At 42.8% G+C, this 18727-nt stretch overlaps 1 protein-coding gene across 2 annotated transcripts in view; it reads left to right on the plus strand.

The window, feature by feature from the left end:
• Positions 1-17317, plus strand: part of ULK2 (unc-51 like autophagy activating kinase 2) — an 87392-nt gene extending 70075 nt beyond the window's left edge. The window contains exons 17-27 of one of the 2 annotated variants that reach the window (XM_081161161.1): positions 978-1061; positions 3067-3353; positions 4198-4385; positions 4765-4868; positions 8220-8369; positions 9939-10144; positions 11718-11896; positions 12319-12437; positions 13182-13339; positions 15092-15227; positions 16032-17317. In XM_081161161.1, the coding sequence (XP_081017287.1) occupies positions 978-1061; positions 3067-3353; positions 4198-4385; positions 4765-4868; positions 8220-8369; positions 9939-10144; positions 11718-11896; positions 12319-12437; positions 13182-13339; positions 15092-15227; positions 16032-16090 (1670 nt within the window). In that variant the 3' untranslated portion in view covers positions 16091-17317. Of the gene's footprint in view, positions 1-977; positions 1062-3066; positions 3354-4197; positions 4386-4764; positions 4869-8219; positions 8370-9938; positions 10145-10606; positions 10704-11717; positions 11897-12318; positions 12438-13181; positions 13340-15091; positions 15228-16031 lie in introns of those variants that run through there. The other variant, XM_081161162.1, reaches the window with a different exon arrangement.
• Positions 17318-18727: the final 1410 nt, after the last annotated feature.

The raw sequence follows: 18727 nt of genomic DNA on the forward strand, positions 1-18727 counted from the left end.
GATAATTTTTGTTTTTTTAATGTTTATATCACCACCTCACCTGTTGCAATGGTTTTGAAGCTGTTTTTAGCTGAAAAATTTTTTTAAACAAAATCTTGGCCTTCCTTCACACACAACCCTTCGCCCCCGCAGCTCCTGAGGCATTCCAAGGTCTCCAGAGACAAGTTTCAAAACTTACCTTTGAGCTCAAAGAAAAGGCTCTTCCCAGGCTCTAACCTTTGCCTGCCTCCTAACCAGTTGGTCAGTGCCTCTTCCTTTTTGTAGACATATGTACTTTTGTCTACTTAAAGTCCTGAAGTCTTCCCCAGCTCTCCTTTTTATTGATTTGGATTCTTAGAGGTACATGCAAAGAAGGTAGATGCAGAGATGTGCAAGAGAAGTTGGGGAGACACTTGTCATGGATAAAGGGAAGAAGCAGGAGTCAACAGGGAGCCCCTTGAGACAGCCATGTAGGTGTGACCCTGTGAAGGAGAAGGAAGGAAGGGGAGTCCTGACTGGAGTGAGGTCTAAGACTTCAGGCTGAAGGAGTGTCCCCAAGCACTGAGTTTTCCAAATTTCCTGACCTGCTTGAATAGGCCTGAATTAATACCTTGACCATATGTGACCAATGGCTGGGGAGCCCTGGAGAGCATGCCTCAGCTGGAACGAGGTGGATTCAGTGGGACAGCAGCTGGGCTGTCAGCTGCACAGGCCCCAAACTATATACCAAACTCTTTGTAATTTTGTCTTAACGACATACCTGTTATAGGCACTGATTTGTTTACGTGGCTTTCTTTCCTACTGCTCTTGTTTTAAGACTATGGGTGCTTTTGATTCTAGTGTGCCCTGCACCCAGCACATTGATGCTTGGTGTTAGCTGAGCCAAATGTGTGCTGATTAAACTTTGTAAACTAAAATGCATGTGCAGGTTGTGCGTATACTGCTTGTCTCCATTCCTCACAGGTTTTTAATCATTCCGTCCCACTCCCTCTTCACAGTTGGTGCCATTCCTGAGCAGTTCAGTCAGTGCTGCTGTGGGTACTCTCAGGGCCATGAGGAATCCAGGAGGAGAAACTCATCTGGTAGGGGATGTATTTGACATATTGATAATTTCATTTGCATTTGAGTCCTGTTTTTCTAGTCCTATCAAAAGAACAGAATTTGTGTGAAATGTTTTCTAATGCTATCCTGTTTTTTAGAATCTTGTTCATTATGTTTCAGCAATCAGCCAATCGAATATCCCTTTTTGGGTATATCATTCTTTTATGAAAAATAAATCTTAGGAATTAAGTAACTTAGCTAAATTTTGGTCATTGTCACACAAATAATGAAAATCAATCTAGGAGATGGAATTTCGTTACTTTGATTAATACTATTCTTGATAAGAACTACCAGTTATCATCAAATAAAAAAGAAATGTAGTTATTTATTTGCTTTATTATGTACCATGTATGCGTCCAGAGATATATGTAAATCATATTTTTTTAAGTCAAATCTTATTGTATGTGCATTTGAGGAGTTGGCCAGTTAAAGGAATTGTGTTACTTGAGAAGGCATAAAACTTCGCTTTCTCCAGATCATAACACTTAGCCACAAATTTTATTTATTTGTATGCATATGTATTGTGTATGTATATACAAATATATACATGCATATATATGTGTGTGCCTGTGTTTGTGTTTGGCAGAACCCAGTTCTGGAAGGTTAAATATCAAATTCAGGATGAGATTAAGCCAGGAGTGGTCAGTGGCAAAAGCTCCTATTGGTGTCTGTTTTTGGGAAGATGATGGTTATATCACTAGGAAGATTTGTATGTTCTTAATGGTATCAGTGATAGTTTGGCTTAAAGAAGTGCCAAAGAATTTGTAAGTGGAGCTCAAGGCTTAGGTAGACCTTAAGTTGGCAACAAGGTTTATGTAGGTGAATTCCCAACTGCTCAGCATATTGAGACTGTCTCTCAGGCTCTCGATAATGGTCCCCTTAGAGTCAAGAATATCTGTGGACAGGTATTTTCTTTGAAGAGAATGTGGATACTCCATGTTTTAAATGAATTTCATTAGTGAAATTGATAATATAAATTATCCATAAGCTTGTTCTTTTTTTAAAAAAGATGTTTTATTGATTTTTAGAGAAAGAGGAAGGGAGAGAAACATTGATGTGAGAGCGATACATGGATTGGCTGCCTCCTGCACGTCCCCTGTTGGGGATGAGCCCACAACCTGAGCATGTGCCCCGGCTGGGAATCAAACCGGCAGCCTTTCGGTGCACTGGACAGTGCCCATCTAGCTGAGCCACACCAGCCATGGCGATGAGCTGCTTGTTTTTATTTAATTTATTTATTTTAATCCTCACCTGAGGATTTTTTTTCCATTGCTTTTCAGAGGGGGGGAGGGGAGAGACATCGATTGGTTGCTTCCTGCACGTGCCCTGACTAGGGCCGTGGATTGAGCCTGCAACCAATGTGTGTGCCCTTGACCAGCAATTGAACCCAGGACCCTTTAGTCCTTGGGCCGATGCTCTAACCACTGAGCAACCGGCCAGACCAAGCTTGTTGTTATTTTTAAACAAATAAAATCCAGGAAAGGTGTATTATCTAATTCTCTTTCTTACACTTTATATATTTTAAATAAGGAATTATTCTGGGTTAATTTGAAAAATTTATTTTAGTTGTGATGTGAGAAAAGGGAATAATCACATTGTTAAACCCAAGTATGTGTTTATGTAAAGGGTAGAAGTCATCTTGTTCATTGTAGGTTTTTGTTGTTTTCATTAACCTGAACCATTTATTATACAGTTCTCTTTGGTCCTAATTAGACCTTGCATTAATCTGAGTTATGTGGTAGCTGCTGATAAACAGCTGATACACCCGTTATCCAGTTCCATGTCCTGAGAGTACCAGTGACGGATGTTCTTGTCACTGTAAAGTATGCCAAAAAATAGTCTCCTGCCAATAAACACTTTAAGAATATCTCACGAAAAATAAGACATTCACTGGAATTCTCATTTTAAGAATTGTGTTCTGAATTTTTATATTTCTGCCATGTACGTCTTCCCATTGGGCTAACACTGCATCCGTTTTCTCGGTAGGTTCTTCAGTGCCGCAGGCTCAGTCACCACAGTCTTTCTTACTGGGTGCTCGACTGCAGAGTGCCCCCAGCCTCACTGACATCTACCAGCACAAGCAGAAGCTCAGAAAGCAGCACTCTGACCCTGTGTGCCCGTCCCACACTGGGGCTGGGGGCAGCCACTCCCCTCAGCCCAGTCGGCCTGGCAGCCTGGGGACTTCTCCCACCAAACACATGGGGTCCTCTCCGCGGAGTTCTGACTGGTTCTTTAAAACCCCTTTGCCTACCATCATTGGCTCTCCCACTAAGGTGTGTTTATTAAGCCCTTTGTAAGTACCTAAGTCTTTGTTAATTTAACATTTGCAAAGTGGAGCACAGGCTGCGGATAGAGTGCCAAGTTCAACAACAGACCACAGAGGACTTGAAATAGAGGTCTTTCCTCAAGGTCCTGAAAGAAATGCCCTGCACACCTTGGGGCGGGGGGCACACAGGGATGTCAAAACAGGAAGCAGACAGGGAGAGACAGGACCTGGGCACATGCCTTTATTAGGGTTCATGGGTAGAGTGTTTCGGGGTCCCTGGCTAAGGCTGGATTGGTCGATTCAAACCAAAAGAGCAGGGTTCTGGTAAGCTCCATGGGGCCTTATCTGAGGTGTGCACAGGAGGGAGACCCTGGGAAGCGCGGTGTTACATCAGGAGCTTACGTTTGCTCCTGATGCTGAGGGCTGCTATCTGGAGCCTGCACTTGCAGGGGGCGAGTGTCAGTTTAAGGTTCCTGAGCCCACTTGGCCAAACAGAATGGATGCTGAGGCGGCAGTACCGTGTAGTAGCTTAGTGAACTCTGTGCAGTAGGTCATGAGCTAGTATAGTAAGGACTTTATGGAAAGGACTTAGGATAAGAATAGCTACAATTTATCAAGCACTTGGGATGTGCCAGGCACAGCGTAGGTCCTTTACTTGCTGAATGCTTTATGTATGTTACCCCACTGAGTTGTGCATGGTCATAGAGGCCGTAAGTAGGAGAGCCAGTGTTTGAGTCCAGGTCTACGGACTGCAAGGGAGTCTGTGCTCCTGGCTGCTGGGCCATGCAACCTGACAGCACTGAATGCTTTACATACACATCATAATAACCAGCCCACATATGTTTCTTTAGGCCACTGCTCCTTTCAAAATCCCCAAAACACAAGCATCTTCCAACCTGCTAGCCTTGGTTCCTCGTCATGGGCCTTCGGAAGGGCAGTCTAAAGATGGGAATACCCCGCGCGAATGCTCTCACTGTCTCTTAGTACAAGGAAGTGAGAGGCAGACGTCTGAGCAGCAAAACAAGGCAGTGTTTGGCAGGTAAAAGACACCGGGCCCTTCAGCTTTGAACGTGAAAGCTGTAATGTACATATATTTCTGTTATAAAACCAACCAGACCAAATTAGTTTAACAGCTGGATATGAACTGTATATGTTTAGAATCTCTGAAAACCATAGATGCTTCCTGTAACTATAAATACAGAGCTCTTGCTGAATTTCCTGAATATCTATTTCTGCCTTTTGTTTATTTTTGTTAATGAAGTTTATCTCTGCCTTGAATTGTTTGGCATCTACTTTTTGTCTCCTTGTTCTCTGACTTCCCACTGACCCTTTTATGGCTTGGCTTACATCCTTACTATGCAAATGTATGGATTTTTTAAAAGTGTACTTTTTGTTATTAACATGACTCTTCTTTTCAGATCTGTCAGTACTGGGAAATTATCTGATCAACAAGTAAAGACACCTCTAGGTGGACATCAGGGCAGCACAGACAGTTTAAATACAGAACGACCAATGGATATAGGTAAGAAAAACCTGTTTGTTTTCAGGGGACAGGGAGCAGGTAATTTGTTAGCATCTGCATTAATTTCCTGTTGCTGCTGTAACAAATGACCATAAGCTAAAAACAACATCCATGCATTATCTTACAGTTCTGGAGATCAGAAGTCTGGGCTAGTCAGGTGCTAAGGTGCCTGCCGCGTTCCTCCTGCAGGCTCTAGGGGAGAACGCATTTCTTTGCCTCCCCCAGCTTCTAGAGACTGTGTTCATCCTTGGTGCTGCCCCTTCCATCCTGAAAGTCAGTAGTGGCTGGTCTAGGTTCTGACCTGCCTCCCTTGTGATTACATTGGACCCATTGTGTAACCCAAGACTATTTATTTTAAGGTCTGTTGATTCACAACTCTAGTTCCATGTGCCAGTTTAACTTCCTTTTGCCACATAGCGTGGCCTATTTAAAGGCCCCAGGGGTTAGTACATGTCATCTTTGGCTGGGGCTGGAGGTAATTGTTCTACTCACCTGCTTCTGGTGATTGAGAATGAACTTACTGGCCTAGATTTCTTCATCCTGCGCCTGCCATTCCATCTTTCTCAGTAGCCCATTAAGATGGGCTTGTTCCATATCTTGATGATCAACAGCTTGTGAATTAGAAGGAATTCTGACCAAGGTAATTTTTTATCAGTAGGATAGTACTGACTAAATTTAGGCTAACCACACATTTCTTATGCAGCAAGTAGATCCTCTAAAGAACCGTAGGTCCCTGAGCTTCTTGGCCGTTTCAGAGTTGTTCCAGGGACTGTTATGTCTATAAATGCACATCTGTATTACTTGGACTGCTTGTCAAAAAATAAAAACAAGGAAGATTCTAGACCCTAACCCCAACTTGTTTAATCAGACTTTCTGGCAGTGGATTCTAGGAGTCTGTATCTTTAATAAGCTCCCTACATGTTTACCAAGTACACTGAAGTTTCAGAATCACAAGTCATAACTATTGCCCAGCCAGTGTGGGTCAGCAGTTGAGCATCGGCGTAGGATCCAGGAAATCAAGGTTCGATTCCCGGTCAGGGTACATGCCTGGGTTTCGGGCTCAATCCCCAATCAGGGCGGTGCAGGAGGCAGCTGATCAATTACTCTCTCATCACTGATGTTTCTGTCTCTTTCCCTCTCCCTTCCTCTCTCTGAAATCAGTATAGACTTTTTTTTTTTAAATCATAATTATTAATTAAGATGTTTACACAGGAGTAAGAAATGTGTCAACATACAGTAGTGGCTCAACTCCCCATTCTCTTTAATAGCTCAGAGTTTTTACTATTTTACACACCTTTAAGCATGCCAAATATATAGAGCTAGTACAGGAACTTGAAGCCACAAAGAATTTCTGAGAATTGGTTTCCTCTGGGGCCAAGGTCTCATGACCTAGGAGCTGTGACATGGGAACCAATGGCAGAGGTCTCTTGTGACACAGTATAATTTTTTAATTGACTTTCCCATGAGCATCTGAAGGGGCAAATATCTAGACTAGCAAATAACTGATTGAACATGATCTCTAATCCGAAGGGAATATTGTGTTGTAAGACTTACTGTTTCACTCCACTTGCTGCTTGCTTGCATGGTTCTGAAGAGAAGTCTGCTGTAATTCTTATCCTGCTCCTCTGCGGGTGAGGGTGTTTTTCTCTCCCAGCTTCTGATGTTCCTACTGTGCATGTTACTCGTTTGTAGTCGTCCTGCAGTTTCTCAGATATTCCGTAGTTTTTGTTTCTGTTCTTTCATTCTTCTTTCTCTCTGCTTTTCAGTTTTGGAAGTTCCTGTTGACAGATCTTAGAGCTGATTCTTCAGCCATGTCAGGTCTGCCTACGAGCTCTTCAGATGCATTGTTCGTCTGTTACAGTGACTTTGACTTGGGGGCGTTCCCTTTTTATTCCTTCTTAGTTGCCATCTCTCTGCCTATGTTGCCCATCTGTTCTTGCATGTTGTTTACTTTTTCCGGTATCTGCGCTGTACCTGAGTCTGGTTCTGATGCTCACTCTATCTCTTCAAACTGCTTTTACCTGTTAGCTTGCTGTTTAATTTTTTGTTGAAAGCCAGACATGATGCACTAGAGAAAAGGAATTGAGTTAAATAGTGTGAAGTTTTTTGTTAATCTAGCTAGGAGTTAGGCTGTTTAGTGTTTGCTGTGGCTGTAGGTTTTTATGAACCCGTTTTTCTGCTGTTAATTAGATGCTTTGAGTTTGTTGTGCTCTGTTGCAGAGAAGATGGACACATCAGTGTCTCTCATTTAAATTTATGGTCTATGTTGTTAATTCCTGCCTCCATTCTGTGATCTCAGAACTGTAATGTTTTTCAGATGCTTGAGTGTGAAAACGCTTTGGACAAGTTTTCTTGATTCTGCTTAGTTTGGTGGATGGGAGATTTTTCACCTTCTCTTCATTTAGCCCAAGTTCAGCCCATCAGGCCCCTTTGACACCTGTCCCAACTCCCTTTCTTCCTGGCGGTTGTGAGTGTGTGATCCTAAGGCTTAATATTTGTATACTTTGACTCAATTTTCAACATCCATCTATAGCTCTGTTGCTATGGAGACTCCTGATCCCCTTCAGCTTTACCTCAAATTTTTATTCCCTGTTCTTGGTTTCCACTTTTTCAAATTATCCTCAATAGGTGTGACTGCAGTTTTTGTTGTTGCTGCTGTTTTAATCCTCACCTGAGAATATGTTTTTATCGCTTTGGTTTTTTTTTGAGAGAGGGAGAGAAACATCGATGTGAGAGAGAAACATCAAGTGGTTGCCTCCTGCATATGCGCCCCTACCAGGGATCGAACCTACAACCTTTTGGTGTGTGGGATGACACTCTAATCATCTGAGCCACCTGGCCAGGGCCAGTTCTTATATTAAAAAAAATTTTTTTTGTTAATTCTCGCCTGAGGATATTTTTCCTATTGCTTTTCAGAGAGAGTGGAATGGAGGGAGATGGGAGGGGAGAGAGAGAAACAGTGATGTGAGAGAGACACATCAACTGGGTGCCTTTTGCACACACCCCAACCAGGGGCAAGGAGTGAAAGACTGCAACCCAGGTACCTCCCCTTGACTGGAACCAAACCCACAACCCTTCGGTGCTCGGGCTGACGCTCTAACCAGTGAGCAACGCCGGCCAGGGCCAGTTGATGTATTTTAAGTATAAAGAACTAACTGAGCACTAGGCTTTGGTGTGAAGAGGAGTCATAGCCATGAAGAGATTACTATAAAATATTTTAATGGGTATCTGTATTGAAAGCTTATTGTAAAAAAAAGAAACTTAGTATAAAAGTAAAGGTTCCCCTATAATCCCACCCCCAAATATAAACATTATCAAAGTAAAGTAACTTCTTGTAACTTTCTGTGGCAGCCCCTGCAGGAGCCTGTGGTGGTGCACTGGCGCCTCCCGTGGGAATAGCAGCAAGTTCCAGGGCTGTCCTGTTCACTGTGGGATCTCCTCCCCACAGTGCCACAGCCCCCACTTGTACCCACATGGTCCTACGAACAAGGACAACCTCAGGTGAGGAATTGTCTTGCTACAATCTTTGGCTTGTGTTTGGAGTATAGTGTCCGGATAATGACTTAGTGGTGTAACTTAACTAAATCATTTAATGTCTCTGGAATTCAGTTTTTCTTTCCAATCCATAGAAATAACTATTTTCTTTACCTTAAAGGGTTATAAGGAATAAATGAGGCAATATTTGTGGGGGGAAAAACCTTTATAAAACAAAAGCCTTACATTACATATTTGTAATGATATGTAATATTATAGCATTAGACTATAAGTATGACTTTCGATGATGAAGCAGCTGTGCATATATGATCTTGCATATACTGAAGGCTTATTTTAGTACATCCAGTGAAGTTTTTAAAAATGATAGGTTGTTGTTTATCTTTGTTTTGTTTTGTTTATTTCACAGCCTAAGTTTTACATTTGTTTTTGTACTTTGGTTCCCGATCTTTGCACTTAATCCTATATACATTTAGACAGGCTAATAGATTGGTTTTATCATTCATACTCTATAAATAGGTTATTAATACTAACACTTAAGAAAGTATTTAGATTGGACGTGGGATGAGAAATCGTTTGACATTACTTCATATATTGCACTGTGTCATTTAAGTTCTCATATGCTAAATAAGGTACTAATCAAGATCCAGTAGATCAGCAGAGGATATAAATAGATAACAAGAGAGCAACGAGAGCTAATGATCTTGTTTTTAAGATTTTAAAAGCATTAAGTAATAATAAAGTAACATTTTATACCTATTATCTAAACCAGTATTTAAAACAGTAGAATATCCAGTGTTGTTGAGGTTAGCGGGCTCTGTGTGCTGGCTCACAGCAGCTTTAGAAAGTAGTACAGTCCTTACAAAGAGCTGTTAAAAATGTTTATGATATTTTCTCTATGGTAATCCCATTCCTGCTTATAACACCACTTTGGAGTATTAATCACAAATAAATAATTCAAAAGGGGGAAAATTTGGATTTTATTGAAGTATTATTTGTAGTATAAAAAAATCAGAAATAGTATAAATGCTTTCAGATAAGCATTATGTATATAAATTTAATTAACCACAATTGCATCCACTGAGTTTTATAATTATGAAGACTGGAGAGAGAGAAAGAAATGTATATGCTATAAATTAAGCCCTGGCCAGTGTGGCTCAGTGGTCAGAGTGTGGCCTGCAGGCTGAAGGGTCCCAGGTTCGATTCCAGCCAGGGGCATGTACCTGGGTTGCAGGTTCATCTCCGGCCCTGGTCAGGGCATGTTTGGGATGCAGCCAATCGATGTGTCTCTCTCACACTGATGTTTCTCTCTCTCTCTGAAAAGCAATGGAAAAAATATCCTCAGGTGAGGTTAAAAAAGCAGTATTTAAAAAGTGGCTGTGATGAAGTCTGAAATATACATGTCAACAAGGAATAAAGGTGAACGTGGCAAAATAAAACCTATTGATATGTTCCCGTAGGGGATCAGTCGCTTTTCGTCTAACATTTCCTCTGTCCGTTTGTAGTAGGAGTGGGCATGGAGGCCCTGGCTCCGTGCACTCACTGTGGGCACTGTGCCTGTGTCCCGTTTCCTTGCAGTGGGCTCCAGCAGCTCTGGAGGCTCCCTGTGCTCCGCAAGTGGCCGAGTGTGTGTGGGCTCCCCGCCTGGGCCTTGCTGGGGGTCTCCTCCGGGAACAGAGGCGGCTCCTAGCCTGAGATACATGCCTTATGGTGCTTCACCCCCCAGCCTGGAGGGGCTCGTCACCTTTGAAGTCCCTGAACTGCCAGAGGAGACACTGATGGAGGTAGAGATCATTGTGATGTTGATCTGTAGGAGAATGTTCTAGTGATGACACAAGAGCAAAAGACTCTCAGAAGTTCTGAAGTTCTTTTCTTCTCTTTAACTGACCTTTTCTATTTGAAAAACATTGCTGACATATTTTTAGAATAATGTTGACCATGACACCCATTCATAGTAAGCTTTGGTTGATAGGAAGTTACACATAGATTTTGTATTCTTAATTTTTTAATCTGAAGTTTATTTACTATTTATGTGACTTCCAAAGTATAATCTTTCTCCTAAAGCCATAACTTTTTTATTCTCAAAGCTTCTTTTTCCTCATAAGATAAAAATAATACAGTTAAACTCAGGTTTTAAAATAAAAAGCATGATGCTAGATTTGTCAGTAACACTGGAAAATAAATCTGCCAGGCAGGCTGGATGCTCACTCACATTTGTAGCCCTGTACCTTCCCTCCTGGACCCAGCTCTACAGGGAAAGACACATCATCACCTGAAGCTTGCTGAGTGCCAGTCCAGAACAAGAGAAGTTAATTTTGATTCCAAAGATGACCTCCTGACCTGACTCTGGGACAGCATCCGGCAGCTGCACCGGGTCCTTGGTCCCTGAGTACAATGCCAACTTGGTCTGCATTTCAAACTAAAACAAGTCGTTCTCTGGACCAACTAAAGAATAAATTTTCTCTCTGTGCTGGTCCTTTTAACATTTCTATTTTGTGTGAATGAGAATTAAATATTTCACATAAAAGTTTCACTGCATAAGAACTTTAGTAGTGATTTTGAAAGTTTGTAATACAATCTGAGACTGGAAAAGCAACCTTCAGAGTTTTTTCAGTCTCCATCAGATTTGACATAAATTATGTCCGGATGCGTGTGGAGGGTCACTGGCGAAGCCAGTGTGTGGGAACACATGGCCTAGTGCTCTGTCTGTCACAGGGCCGACCGTTGGGAGCTGATGGGATAAGTCTCTCTAGGAAAACGGTTCTCGTCATTTTTCAACCATAAAAGGAGAGTGAGAAGCTTAATCTTACGTGAGATTTCAAAATATATTTATAGCTAAAAATAAATCTCAAAACATTAATTTTGGAATACCTATTTTCAGTGTATGCTCAGCTTTGGTGTTAGGAATCGTGTTAACTGAAAAGCCACCAGAAACTAAAATAAAGCATTTCTGAAATTGTAAGTCAGTAGAATTCACTAAACCATCAAGAAGTATGGTTTACTGGGCTGAAGATCCTTGTAATCTTGGTATATGTTTTATCATGATTTTGTCGCATGTATAGCAATTTAATCATTCAGCATTTCATTTTTTTTCTGGTAAAAGCACAGTGGCCTCATATCTTTGAGGTTCAGTTTTGTGAGTGCTCTCATATATTACACACAAACGTGCTCGCATCCACATTTGGTTTTATTTGTGTTTATTTTCTCACTAGTTTCCTGGAATTTAAAATTTTTCATCTCCTTTGATCACTCTAATATAAGTATAGAACAATGTTAGCAGTGCCGTGGTGTATATACAGTTGAGTACACACCTCTTCTTTACCTAAAAGTTTCTAAGACAAACTGGCTTTGCTGCAGCGAGAACACACAGACACCTTACGCCACCTGAATGTGATGCTGCTGTTCACTGAGTGTGTGCTGGACCTGACAGCAGTGAGGGGGGGCAGCCCAGAGCTGTGCACATCCGCCGTCTCCTTGTACCAGATCCAGGAAAGTGTGGTTGTGGACCAGATCAGCCAGCTGAGCAAAGACTGGGGGTAGGTGCCCTTTGCCATTTATTTCCAGGTTCTGTATGCTTTCTGTAAAGTTGCGTCTGCGATGGGAGGCCTGGTCATCCACTGAAGAACCTATCTTGTTATTAAAGGTGACAAGGAAGTCCCTAAGTTATGTCTTCGTGCTAGATTTACTGCATTAGCTGAGACTTGGAGGTTTACCCTGCAAATTATACTGTTGAGGGTATTTGATAGAGTTCATACTGATTTCTGAGTGTATTGTACTCAAAGTACACACACCTTTTTCCATGCCAAAACATCTCCCATCAGGAGTTACCTGTGCATTAAAAATACCAAGGCATGTGCTGTTCCCTAGAAGGGCTGCTTTAGTGGTGAAGTGATGTGGAGAGAGCCGTGTCCACGTTTGGCTCACGGGGTAATGCTCTGCTTGCTGTCTTCCGGCACAGGCGGGTGGAGCAGCTGGTGCTGTACATGAAGGTGGCGCAGCTGCTGGCGGCCTCGCTGCACCTTGCTCAAGCCCAGGTCAAGTCCGGGAAGCTGAGCCCGTCCACGGCGGTGAAGCAAGGTATGGGTGCAGTGCTGGAGCTGCCCTGCCCTCACTCTAAGGAAGCTCCTGATGACAAACCCGTAACACATTTTTAAAGGGAAAGGATGCCGGCTTTCCTGTTTTCTTGTTTTTGCCAATGAGAAGTGCTTTATCCAATCTTCTAAACGGAAAGAGAGCATCTGAAAGAATCTGATTTCCAGTCATTTAAAATATATATAGTGTTACCTCGGTTTTCAAATGTCTCCGTTGACGAACGTTTCGGTTTACGAACGCCGGTAACCAGGAAGTAAATGCTTGTGTTTTCGAACATGCCACATGGCTTCCACTGAGTGCAAGATCCTGAGCCCTAGCTGTCAGCTGTTGCTCCCTCGGGTTTCGAATGTTTCAGAACTCCAGCCGTCTTCCGGAACGGATTACATTAAAAAACCGAGGTACCACTGTATATATCTTTATTGATTTCAGAGAGAGGAAGGGAGAGAGAGAGACAGAAACATCAATGATGAGAGAGAGTCATTGATCAGCCACCTCCTGCACACCCCCCGGCTGGGGATCTAGCCCGCAACCCGAGTATGTGCCTTGACCAGGAATCGAACTTTGATCTCTTAGATCATAAGTCAATTCTCAACTGCTGAGCCATGCTGGCTGGGCTCCAGTCACTTTTTTTTTTAATGATCCTTTAGTGTCACTTTCCTTAAATCAGCAGGAAAGGTGCATGTGACTTTATTTCTGGAGGAAAATTAAAATTAATTCTCTTCTTTTCAGTTGTCAAAAATCTGAATGAACGATATAAATTCTGCATCACCATGTGCAAGAAACTTACAGAAAAGCTGACTCGTTTCTTCTCTGACAAACAGAGATTTATTGATGAAATCAACAGTGTAACTGCGGAGAAACTCATCTATAATTGTGCTGTAGAAATGGTAACGCTTTCTAAGGTTTACTGTTGTATGATATCACTTGAAGAGTGTCTTTTCAATTGAATGCCTATTGGACATTCTCTGGCCCTTTAAAAAGAGCTTATGCTCCCCCAAGTATTGTGACCACCTCTTACCAACCTTGGACTTAATGTTGAAGTAACACAGTAAGTAGCATTGGTTCCCACATTTGGTAAAGTTCTGCTATACTTCTTAAAAATTACTAACATGAGGCATGGTCTCATCATTTCATAGTTTGCATCTAAAAGCTCAGCTGGATCTGTTTCTACAATATTAGAAATTGTGGCTTGATAAACATTAGGAAAAATACTGCCCTGTTAATCCACAAGAATTTATGTACTCAGGTTCCTTAGGTATAGACGCAGTAAAATCTGCTTTCACATTGTCTGTTATCCTATTGGAAAGCGTTCGTTTTCTGTCTCATGGGGAAAAAATTGCTCTAAAGTGTAGGTGAAACTAGGAACTGTTAAAGAATAGTGGTAAAAAAATTAACTATTGACCAGTCTTATTTTTACCACATCAACATAACAGACCTCCTTTCTCCCCCAGTGTGTTTCCTTTGCTCTGGACTGTTACAGCACAGCCTTGGACTTAACTTGGAAAGCCATTATAATAAAAAGTCATGGAAATAGCTTTGAACTGTTGACATGAATAATATGCATTGTATCACTCTATGCCAAATTAAGACATCACACATCGTTGTTTATAGACGTTGTGCCAGGAGAAATGTCCGCCCCAAAGGAATATGGTGTCTCTCCTCTGACAGTACGAGCCGTGTGACTTCAACGGGCCCTCCCTTTGCCCTGGCTGCTTAGCAAGCTTAGGGATGTTACCACTTCTGTTTAGTTATTTCTTCCTTTTCCTGGCTCTGATTTTCTATACACATTTTATTTATCTTACTGTATGTGGCTTTAAATTATTTTTTGACAGAGACAGAACATATTGACAAGTATATCAGGGTGCTGGATTAATGACGATCCAGGCATTTAATTATTAAAGAGAAAATCAGAATGCTGTTGGGAAAGCTCAAATACTCATAGCCCTGTGCGTAACGCTACTGTCCCCTCATGTTGGAGAGCCCCACGCATCTGTCCATCCCCTCCCTAAATTCTTGGGCAAGTGACCTGGCCCAAGCGTCACTTGATGGTGATTCCCTGACCTCCACTTCCTCCCATCGTCGGGTGGGATGCACTTCGTGTGTGTCCTGTGACATCTGGGGCTTCCTCCCAGAACACACGTGTCCCTGGGAGTCCGAATGGTAGGTCACGCAAGCCCCTCCCCCAGACTCTGAGCTCCTGTCCTTGTGTGCCCAGTGCCTGGCACTTAGTAGGTGCTCAGTGAATATCTCTGAAGGAGTGTGGTTGACTATACCAGACAGTTGTTTAAAAGAAGAAGCTGAAAATGACTTTTAACATTATTTAATTTTATTATAACAAACTCTACCTTAATGAAATGCCAGGTTACCCTAGTGTGAAAGTGTATGTATAAAATAAACTTTTTATTGACGTCATAGGAGAGCCATTTAGAAATATAAATTCCAGGAGTCATGAATGTCGGAGAACAAGAAGGTTGTGTTTGAATGCAAAAGAACTTGTTTGGAGGCTCCTTTACATTGGTAGATTGTATCATTTGATGAAAATGTATTAATTTTAGATAGATCCACTTAAAGCTACATTGCCTGATGGATTTGTATTTTCTTGGAAAAGCTGAGACTCCTCATTTTGTTGACTGTGCCAGGTTCAGGCTGCGGCCCTGGATGAGATGTTCCAGCCCACGGAAGACATTGTTTATCGCTATCATAAGGCAGCCCTCCTCCTGGAAGGCCTGGCCAAGATCCTCCAGGACCCTGCTGACGTGGAAAGTGTGCATAAGTGTAAGTTGACTTAGAAGCTGTGTCTCCCATAGGCATAGTGGGAAGAGCTGAGAAAGTTTGGAGTCATGCTGCCTGGGTTTGGGTGCTGGTTTTCCAGTTGTGGGCAAGTCCCTTTCCCCCTCTGTGGCCTCAGTTTCTTCTGAAAGAAGGGATGGTGCCTGGTGTGCAGAGTTGCGAAGCTCAGGTGATGCTTGTAAAGTGCTGAGGGCCATTGTCATTACCCTTCCGTGTCTACTCCGCATTACTGTGTTGGTGGGCATGAGTCTGTGTTTGCAGAGAACTTTGTTTTTATTATTAAATAATAACGCAATTATTTTAGCCTTATGGGCTTGGTGACTGAGGATCCTTGAAGACCCTGTGTACCGCGTGTGTGGTATAGATGACAGACGGAGGTTGGTAGGATGCCGGGATGCTACATGTGTCACTTGTCAGATCCAGCACAGTGATCTGGTTTTCCAGGCGGAGGTGGTGGCCCTTGGAGTATATGTGGAATTACCACATTTTCAAGAGCTACAAGGGATGGCAAGTCTAAAGTTACTGGCAGTTGTGAGCAAGCTAGCTGTTAAAATCTAAATGTTCATCTAACATGCTAATCTAAGTTTTGCCAATGTGCCGTGCTGAACACAGGTTGTAGCTAAGCAGTTGCCAGGGACAAAGAAGAAAAAGTGTTTGAAACTTAGCTTTGGGCTGGCACAGAGCAGAGATGATGATGTGGGTCGAGTTAATGATTTTTATTAGATTTTCTTTCCTTGGTTTTGAGAATGTAAATGGTCTTTATTGTGCTTTACTTTCTTTTGTTTCTAGATAAGTGTAGCGTGGAGAGAAGACTGGCAGCTCTCTGCTGCGGGGCCCCGGTGACGTGAGCAGCCGCAGGCCCCCAGGGCGCATGCGGGATGCGCGGGTGCATCTGGCGTGCGGCCTGGGCTCCGTGGGCCCATCCCCAAGAAACTGCAGGTTCTTGCCTGGTGACTACCAAAGAACAAGCAGTGATTTCAAAACAAAAACAATCCAAAAACTACATATTGTAGGAAATCTGCCTTATTGGAGAAGTCACCCCTTCCTTTCCCTTTGTAGAAGCAGAAGCAAGAGTGTCGCACTTGGTAAATAAATGTACCTTAGCCCTAGAGTCACCAGCACATTTATTCTTACAGATAATTAAGGGTGAGGCAGTGCAGAGCAGTGTGTGGAATTCCACGTGTTTACTGAGGTGTAAAAGTAGAAAAACTCTACGGCCCATCAGGCAGTTTGGTACTTGGGGTGAGTTTGTCTAAGTCTGAGCATGACCCTTAAATAGCTCAGGAGGAAATAGCGTGAGAAGACACAAAGGTGGCTCTTAGAAGGCATTGTGAAATCTTCAGTGTGATCTCATATGGACACTCGTTAATCTTCCAAAATCTTTCATATATTGCACTAATTTATTAAAACAACTCTGTATTGGATTTTGCAACTTAAAACTAACTGAGGCACAGTGGACTATTTAAGAAATAGTTAATTGTATACACACACCCTTCCCAGAACCACACGGATCTCTGGTGACTTTGCCGAGCTGAGAGCTTAGCCCACCTACTCCTTGTGTTTTTCAACTTCTTCACCTGCACCCTTGGGTTTTCTCCGTGATGTTCTGAGGTGCGGCCGTTTGCACAGGTTGCATACCTTACTGTGCATGCGGATGCGCACCGATGCCTGGGCTGCTCGCTTACTAACGGCTGCTTTATTGGGCAGTATTAGAAAAAATGTCATTGGGACACCCTCAAGAATTCTAAAAGGGCCAACAGCATTGGTGACCCGAGGGCTTGTTAATGGTGTGGACTGTGTACATGAAATTAGTGACAAGTGAGGTGTGTTTCCTCTGAGGACAAGGGCAGCTGTCTCCAGCCTAACACACATTTTCCACATTAATCCTGACAGTTCGCCACATAGCTAGTCATGGGGACTGGGGGCAGTTAACATCCCTCCAGAAATGGTTCCTACGTTGTGTATTATTTGATTTCTTTTATTTACCTGCTTGAATACTTGAATAAACCATTCTCCAGTTTTAATTCTTTTATTTTAATCCTTTTAGACAATAAATCTGAACTCTTGACAAATTGCACAGGTCTTTGGCATTAATCTAATTTTAGTGTGCTGATGAAACAGACATGGCTTTCCTTTACTTTGACGAAGTAATGTAATTTTACCTTATTTATCTGATCAAAATCTAGCAGTTAATTTGAACATTTATTTATATGATGTTTGTATTCTTAGGTCTTTAATACAGTGTTTCTACCTCTCATTTGTAACTGCATGCATTATTCTTATAACTAGGTAAATTCTCCAAGTTGTTTCATAATAAACAGCCTTTTTATTATTGCCTGTACAGATGTAAATTAAGGTAAAATAAACCTCACAAATTCTTTCCAGGGTAAAGCTGGGTCCATGCTGCGTGGCTTTTCGAGGCAGGTCCTTTCTCCGTGAGCTTGGAGGCTTAGCCACGAATACACTTTGCCCGCCCAGGAGTTCAGACCCGGTAGCTGTCCGGGGCTGCCAGGAGCACAGACTGTGCAGCGAGGGTCGCTGCCCTCTGCAGGGGCTCTGGGCGCCCGCGCGGGTGATGCTCCCCTTGTGTAAATGTGAAGCGTGCGGGGTGCTGGTTCTCAGTTATTGCTGTGCTGTTTCTGTTGACCCTCCAAGGGGTGGGTTCATGCTGGTCCCATCTCCCCTTCAATTATTTTTTAAACTCAGGATGAAACAGGTTCACGGGGAACGAGTGGCTGGAGTCTGGTCACTAGGAAGGGACTGCACCGCCTCTGTAGCCTCCCAGTTCTCTGTCCTCTTGTGTGACCAGGGCTTGTGGTAGGTGGTGTGTGTGAAACCGAAGTCTGAGCAGCAGGGAGGAGCATGCTGTAAGTCCATGAATAAAGTTCTGATTGTACTTCCATTATCAAGGCGAATTGTTTGAGATTTTGCCTTGATTATAGCAATAATAAACAAGTACTTTGTTCCCGTGAGTTTTTTTTAATTTCATATTATCTGTTTCATAGCATAGAAATTGACCAGTTCATACATTCATGGGTTCATGTGCATATTCAAGCCACAGCCTGGGAAGTTATTGATCACACAAGGGTAAATCAATGAATTGCTATTGGCTCTTCCTGCTGTGAGTTTGCTTTAATCGCACCCTGTGCTAGATCTGCTGGGCCCCTTAGTCACACGCTCCCCTCTCCCCACCAGGAGGGAGAGCAGAGCAGCCAGTGTTGGTCCCCACTGGAGTCGGGAGAGGAGCCAGGAGAGGGGTTTACTGTTCGGGGTGGGTAGCCTCAGCCTCCACCGGGTAGGAAGGAGGATGCCGAGTAGCACGTAGTGGACAAGAGGCCAAGACTCAGCGTCTAAAGAATTCTTGAGGTGGTGGAGTGGCCCGCGCCCAGGCCTTGGAGGTAAGTTCCCACGTCAGTGTGCTTCCTCCTCGAGGGCTTCTGTAGGAATCTCAAACTCTGCCTGGGTAAAGCGGGCGGTGCCTTCTC

The sequence above is a fragment of the Miniopterus schreibersii genome, assembly GCF_964146895.1.
Source record: "Miniopterus schreibersii genome assembly, chromosome: 16".
NCBI classification, from domain to species: Eukaryota; Metazoa; Chordata; class Mammalia; order Chiroptera; family Miniopteridae; genus Miniopterus; species Miniopterus schreibersii.